The sequence below is a fragment of the Diplotaxodon limnothrissa genome, linkage group LG15 (assembly GCF_057381915.1).
Source record: "Diplotaxodon limnothrissa isolate DT_005_m linkage group LG15, D_limnothrissa_male_GT1.1, whole genome shotgun sequence".
Lineage (NCBI taxonomy): Eukaryota > Metazoa > Chordata > Actinopteri > Cichliformes > Cichlidae > Diplotaxodon > Diplotaxodon limnothrissa.
The window spans coordinates 7,475,955-7,483,983 of NC_140610.1; the positions used below are offsets into that span (position 1 = coordinate 7,475,955).

General features: G+C 40.0%; 1 protein-coding gene across 1 annotated transcript; it reads left to right on the forward strand.

Moving 5' to 3' along the window:
• The first annotated feature begins 1,674 nt into the window (after positions 1-1,674).
• LOC146616942 (E3 ubiquitin-protein ligase rnf146-like) lies at positions 1,675-4,910 on the forward strand. Its single transcript, XM_085372597.1, has 2 exons — positions 1,675-1,859; positions 2,436-4,910. Exon 2 carries the CDS (start codon positions 2,437-2,439, stop codon positions 3,493-3,495), a length of 1,059 nt encoding a protein of 352 aa, XP_085228723.1. The 5' UTR covers positions 1,675-1,859; position 2,436; the 3' UTR covers positions 3,496-4,910.
• Positions 4,911-8,029: the final 3,119 nt, after the last annotated feature.

An 8,029-nucleotide genomic window follows, 5' to 3' on the forward strand; every position in this document is an offset into this window, starting at 1 on the left:
AGCTGGAAAGGGTAGAGAAAAACAAAGTAAGTGATAGCACCATGAAAGTTCATCAATGTATTTCCTTTTTAAATGTTCTGCATAGATGTGCACATGAGGTGTGCACATTTTCCCCTCCTGCCTTGCAGCTCCATCTTTAGCATCCGTTGTTGAATTTATGCACTAATGTCTTCTAATTTAAAATCAAGTAGAAACTCTTTCATCTAAAAGAAGCCAGATTTTTCTATACAGCCCGACAGTTATGACTGAAGTGGATGGATATGACTAACTTTATTAAAGTGCTTGTGTACATCTTCATCTGGACATGCTTGTATGTTAGCTATTAATTTCCAAGGTTCATCTGTGCTTCAGTTTATGCCTCACTCGAACACTACTCTTTTGGGGACTAAAATCAACACAAGAGCCTGGGGCAAGTATGGGGCAAATTATACTTTCACATTTAATGATGAAAACTTTGTGTTTGTGCTTGTTAGAAGCTCAAAATGGCTGAGAAATGCAAAATGTTTAATGCATACAAAAAGATGCACCAGTGCTGTGGATTCCTTAAACACTTCAAGGTTCTCCATGCACTGAGATAAGCCACAAAACCAACACCAACTCCCACCCGCCATGGATCTCCCTGACAACAAAAGAGACTCAAACATGACCCTAAGGATCTTCTATTATGCCAGTGGTTTTAATCCTAACGTTGCTGCTGATTGGTTTATATTTACAGTTTGTAATTTTGTCATCCTGTGTGTCTATCTCTCATTCCTGTGCAAAAATTTCACCGCTTTCCTACTGAACTGTTAACACAGATAATAAAGTTCAGATAATTTGATTGTATTTGCTAAATAATATAGCAAATATAATCACCAGATGTAGCAACTGCATGAAAATGTTATAGAATCACTGCCATTCTACTGCTGCAGGACATTTTCTGTGCCACTGATAAATGTGAAACTAATCCCTGCACAAAATATTAAAACATGCACTTGTTGTATAAATGACATTTGACCTCAGACAAAATGTGAACCATATTAAACCTTTTTCTAAACATATTTATTTGTAACTTTTTTTCAACATATTTTAACCCCTTGATGCCAAGTGCATTATATTTGAGACATGACTTTTTGAGGCTTCATTAGTGTGATTTTTTTTCTTTGCCTGGTAAACCTAAATAAAGACATTTTAAGACAAACGCTGTAGCAAATATTATGCAAATTTAAAGGCATATATGCAAATTACTTTTTTGATTATTTCTTTAAAAATGTGTTTGAGCTGGGTGTTAACACCATAGGGAATGAGTATTCAGTATGACCATGTATATCTTTAACTTGATGAGTAAGAATTTATCAAACAATAGTTTTTTAACTCTGGGTTCAGTTTTTTAGAGTTCTGGTAACAGGGTTGCGCCAAGCACAACACACAGTAACTACAATGTCTAATTAAAAGTGAAAATATTATACCTGAGTAGGACAAATGTTTGTTTTTTTTACGGTTTATTATTTGTTTTTCTTAAGTAAATCGCAGTTATTTTAAAAAATTAAATAAAGTTAGTTCTTTTTTATGGTGTACAACATACTAAACCATAACAGGTTTAATGAAGCCCTCCTTTTACTGTGAAATACACTCCTTTTTTACCTACTTTGTGCAGCCACACACACCAGATCTACACAACATATGTATCACCGCTGGAAAGTGTTTGCAGCACATCCAGCAGTACTGAAGTTAGCTGGGCAGGGCACAGAGCTCAACTAACGTAGCAACACAGTCGTTTCCTGTCATACATAACTTCATAACCAAATATAAATGCAGCTGTGGAAATATCTCAACCTGGCCTTCAGCTGAGGACGCTTCTCGAGGTATCCCGAGTTCAGGTGAGTGTATTTATAGGCCACTTTAGCAGCCCGGAGACACACTGACAGCTAGCAGGCTAGCTACATGCACTGCTGGAGCTAGCAGGCCAACTTTGGCTGAATGAATGATTTAACTTATTCGACTGTAGATTGGTTACAGCCACAAAAGCAATGCCAGAGTTTAACATTATGACAAGTAGTTTAATATCTGTTTATACAACTTGGGGCTGAAAAGCTAACGTTAGCACAACAGTAGCCTAGCTGGGTGGCTACATTAGCTCTGCCAAACAGAGAGGCCTTTGTTGTTCTATTTGCAGACCGATAAAGTCACGAGAAGTATGCTGGCCTGTCTGTTGTTTGTAATATTTAGGCTTTCAAAGCTACAGTTATTTGGGAAGTAATGTTCAAAGGGGGATATTTGCCCTGAAAACAGTTTTGTGCTATATGCGAACGAGGGCGTTCCCAGAAGTGTCAGCAGAGCAGTGCAGTGTATGCTAACTTGGGCTGCATTCCCATGTTTTTGTCAGTGAGTCACTAAATCTGTTTAGCTTGTAGCATGCATGTCCCATTTGCTGTGCTGTGACTCTCTCCCTGCAGCATGGCAGGCTGTGGAGAAGTGGACCTCTCAGCAAACGCCCTGCGACCTTCCAAGCTCATTGAGGAAGTGGGGGATGCTGCCTCCACCAGCACTACCCCGGAGTGTGCCATCTGCCTGCAGAGCTGCGTCCATCCTGTACGCCTCCCGTGCTGCCATGTCTTCTGCTTCCTGTGCGTGAAAGGTGCCTCCTGGCATAGCAAGCGCTGTGCTCTCTGCCGACAGGAAATCCCTGAGGACTTCCTGGAGCGGCCTGTTCTCCTGTCACCTGAAGAACTGAAGGCAGCGGCTTCTGGGTTGAGCCGAAGCGGGGGAGTAGGAGGTGAATCCTGCGGAGACTATGCATGGTACTATGAAGGACGCAACGGTTGGTGGCAGTACGATGAGAGAACAAGCCGAGAGCTAGAGGAGGCCTTCGCCAAGGGCAGAAAGAGCACAGAGATGCTGATTGCGGGGTTTCTTTATGTGGCTGATCTGGAAAACATGGTCCAGTACCGCAGAAATGAGCATGGTCGCAGGCGCAAGATAAAGAGGGACATTCTAGATATTCCTAAAAAGGGGGTGGCGGGATTAAGGTTAGACCCTGAACCTACCCCTGTTCCTGCTTTACCTGTCATTGCTCCGGCAGCAACAGAGCGTGTCAGCTCAGCTCATGGATCGGACTCTGCTGGCCAATCGCAGTCTTCCTTTCCGGTTATTGTGTCTTGTCCCCCTGTTAGACCTCAAACACTCCTGGGGCGTCATCATCTCACCAGTCCTCTGTCACCTTCGACCCTGGAGGCATCTTTTTCTCAGCTTCTAATCAGCCAGCCTGAGGGTGAAGAGGTGGAAGGAGATGACGAGCTTCAGATGTATGAATCTGCATCTGGCAACAGTGAGAGTGAGGACGAGAAGAAGTGCGAGAGAGATCGAGAAGAATCAGTGGCACGAAGAAGACATAGGCAGAGGCCGCTAAGAGAGATCCAGCCAACCAGAGTCCCTCCAAGGGGCAGGCCTTCTAGTTCTACACTCAGTCTCCGTTCACGTAGTCCTGATGGGCAGTGCACTGTGACAGAAGTGTGACTGGAACATTTGAAAAGTTCTCAAACTCTCATCAGTTCAGCAAAAAAGTTTAAAAACCAGTATGCATCTTTAAAAGATCCCATGGATAGAGCAATACCTTTTGAATGTGTTGTTGCCTGTGTCACTGGGTGATTAACCTGTTGACTGATGTGCCAAACATTATCCTGAAATTATTGTTGGAATAATTAAAATTCTCCCTCCACTTTAATGTAAACTTCATTCTGTCGGTGGCCCTGTGTCTGTTGAGCTGTGTTCAGACCAAATTCATGAAAATATAGAGAGTAGTAAAAGCGAGAAGAAGGATTACAGGCAGTAGCTGGAATCAGGTCCTCCAGTTTTGAGAGAGTTTAGAGAATCCATTTTATGACTCTTAGCAAAATTTCCACTGAAGTTGTAATGCAAGTAATTTAGCTTGCAGACTTGCATACTTTCCCCAGTTCATGTCACCTGAAGCAAATTAACATTTTTACATAGACATTATATGAAATTGCTACGTGTGGGATAATGTAATAGCTAACATCATCATAACACCTCTGATATAGGTTGATGTTTCATGTTACCTTTGTTGTACTCTCTCATGAGCAGAAACAACTAAAACCTTAGAAAGGAATATAATTTTTTTTTAAGGTCGTTGTTATAGTCGTAAACAGTTTGCAGTTCATGGCTCAGTGGTTATGCAACAGCAGGCTTGTTCCTAAAACAAAAAAGTGACGTGCTTTAGAAAGCTATCCAGTCTATAAACTACCATAAGCTCACTGCCTTATCATAAGATGTGACAGTGTAATACAGCCCTTTTGAAATTCAGTGATTCTCTATTTACCAATTTTATGAGCTCATTGTTAATGTGGCTGATTTATGTATATCTAAATGTTTTTTCCTCTTTTCTCCATTTTTAGAGTGATGGTTTAAAAATCAAGCCTAAAATGTAGCAAAAGTTACAGAGGATTGAAACTGCTTCCTTGCTGTGATGATTAGGTTGTTTTTTTTTAAAAGCTTAATCAGGATCTAATTATTAGCTATTTAAATTTGAGATTGTGTGTGTGTGTGTGTGTGTGTGTGCGCGTGTGTGTATTAGAGGAGGGAGGCCATTTTCCCCCCCTGGTTTGGTGTGATAGTCTTATTTAATAATGATGTGTTTTTTCTTTTGTTGTGAGCACTGTTGGGTGTTGAAAAGCTATTGGCAGAACCACTGGAAAGTGTTGGGTTATATATGTAGAGAGACACATTTGGATTTCTATTTCTTGTCACAGGGCTACTATCAAAGCTTTGGCATTGACGTGTACTTGAATGAGCTCACACTGTCCTCACAAGCTCTGTCACCCTCACGACGCCTTCCCTCCCCATGTTCTTGCTTCAGCTTTTAAGTTTTTGCTGTACCTGTCTTACTGAAGTCTGAATGTTTCCCTTGTGGTGTTTTTGTCAAGTTATTAAAATTGTTTATCTGTGATTTAAAGTCACATAATGGGGTGTGTTGATTTTCATTTATGATGGATGAATATGTAATTCAGTGCATTAGAGGATTGTGGGATGACTGGAAGCTCTGATCCATGGACTTGCTTGCAAGGAGTGTCCTGGATTTAATGTTTCAAGAGTCCACAAGATGGAGGTGTTGCTCAGATTTCTGAAACCCTTAAGCAGCTCCATACAGACTGGGTGGTTGAAACCTTGCCCGTGATGCAACTAAGAGTATTTTTGTGCCTATTGTGAATAATAACATTTTTAACATTGGAATTACTAACTCAAGCATACATTGTACTGGAAAGTTGCTGAATTCAGCTGCAGTTTGTGTCAAAGTGAATACTTGAGTTTTTATTTAACATTTATTTGTTCTTAAATGATTACGAATCTTAAGTGGACAGAAATATTCAGTTTGTGTGTTTAAAATCATTACTGCCTTTTCTATAATCCATGAGCAACATGTAAATTTATTTGTATAAATTCTGGGTTCTCTGCACATTTTTCAGTAAAATGGAGCTGATCCAATCCAAAACATCAACTTATTCACAGCCTTTAAAAGGTACAAACAGACTAACAGTTAACACCACTGCACTCCCACTGTATCTCCATCAAAGTCTTGCTCACATTTGCTTTGGTTTGACGCATTAGTCTGTATGCATCACTAAAGGCTGTGACTTAAACACTGGGCTCCGGACCCTTCTGCCCTTTGGATTTATTTATATGATGCTCTGAAACCCCACCAAAGCCGCTGAGCTGCAGCATTTGCCAAGTGAAGAAAACTGCAGGCTTGATGCGTGCAGTTGGACTGTGACTTGAATTAGAAACATGGCTCTGTGGGCCAGACTTTGTCTGTGTCTTTTCAGAGCTTTCACAAAGCTGTGTGCACTCTTTAGTCAGTGGCGATGGTGGCCAGATGTCGTGTTTCTGTTCCTGGGTAAAATAATTTTCATCTGCAGCCTGGAAAATAAGTGAATGCAATTTTGTTTTGTTTTTGAAAAAAGAACATCTTCATTCTTTCAGCAGTTTTAGAAAGCATTCAAACACAATTTTGTATACTTTATCGAGTTGTAAATGGGTAAAAACTTAACACTCAGTTTGTAGTTTTTAGTCATGTTAACAGTTAAACAAAACAAACTTCTGACCATGATAAGTGACTATGTAAGGTGTGTTTTGTTTCAGGAGGTGAGCAAGAACTAGCTGTCACTCTAAAAGGGCTTCAGGAGTCCTCTGCAGAGACAGGAAAACCTGCTCATAGATAACCACCATCATACGGGCCTTTATGGCAAATAAGCCAGATAGAGGATACCCTGATTGGAATACAAATGACTTGCCATTCATATGTGTTGGCAGGCTCCATTCTGTTTCTGGCAATGCTTAGCACTAAAGAAATACAAGAAAAATATGGAATCGCCACACTTAGAGGATGTTCATTTAGCTGTTTGACTTTATGAAATAAACAAAGCCAATATGACAAAAACATTTTTGTATTCAAATGCTGGACATTCTGACTTCATGAAACATTGGCGTTTTGACAGAACTGTAAGAAATGTGATCAAATGAAAACCAGAAAACAATGAAAATGAAGCATGGCCTGTGAATGTTCAGAAGTTAATCATAAATTCGTATTGGCTGAAGATTTTAATCTGATTAAAAAACCCCAAAAACATCCATTCTGGCTCCAAGTTTATCCATCAACTGCTCTTTGAGAAAGTTGGACTCGGTTTGATTGAGAAAATTGCTTTTATTAGTAAAGCCCATACGTCAACCAGGGATGTCAGGCTTTGATGTTTTTCTGGTTTTGTTGATAATGGTTTAACTTTGGATCTGGACAGAAATATTCCATTAATTAAAATAATTATATATAATAGTTGTTCACATATCATCTACCTCCATGTCACCCCATTCCTAGCTTCCTATTCTGTCACACCGACCTTCTGCGTGTCCTCCTTCACTGCATCCATGAATCTTTTCATCATCCTTTGCCCAGTATATCCACTGTCCAAACCATCTCAGGATGCCTCTCTAACATTCCTACAAACCGCTCAACCTGAGCTAAAGTACTAATTTTTAATATCGCTATCTTGACTGAACATCCTCCAATTGTGGTGACTGCAAATTTTTGCCAGGAGTTGCATCACCAATAATCTTCAAGCTGTGGAGGTGCAGTTCAGCAAAATGTGCAGGGATCCAGCTAAAGAGTTTCTGAAAGAAATGACCTGAGTGCAACAGTGCAGTTATCAATATAGCAGTGAGCCTCACTACAACACTACAGTTGAGTGCATATCAAGAAAGTGTGCCTGAATCCTGTGGTGCCAAGAGATGTACCCCCCAAAATTAAAGCTTTAAATACTGCGTAACATTGACAGATTGATGGGTAGACTGGGCCTTACCACCTTCTGAGGTCAGTATATTTCCTTTTCTTTTCCCTTTTATGTGTATTGCAAAAAATAGTATTCACCAAAGTATCACGTGTTGCTGAGAAGGTAGTTTATGGTGAGTTTTATGATTTTCTTGTTCTCTAAAAATACCTTCCAGCTGTAGCCGACAACCAAACCAATACAGTAAATCAGTTTTCCACATAACTGAAACACAACGCCTGCTTGGAACCGAGAGGCTCCGCAAGCTCAGGAGTATATCTATGGGTGCTTGTCACCACAACCAGTTGCATTTACATTACATGCAATTTGATCTATTGTTTCTATGAAAATATTGATTTCAGTAGCTTTCAAGTTTTTGGAGATCTATACCTGAACACAGCTGATACTTGTCTTGTGTGTGTTCCATTCATTTACACATGAAGGCTAAACTCTGTCAAGTACTTAAAAAAAACTTGCATTACCTCACCACTGTAGCAGTGTATTCTTTTCTGACTGATATATTTTTGTATATGTTGTTGTGCAACAGTCAAAACATCATAAATATAATCACTGAACAACTAATGTGATGCACATGAATAATAACGTGGATATTACATTGTGCTCTTTTGCTTTTACACAGAAACAGAGACTGTGTTTAGATGGAACATCTGCTGGGGCGGAAGATGAGATGTGACATTAGCGTGAAAATAGCATGAAGG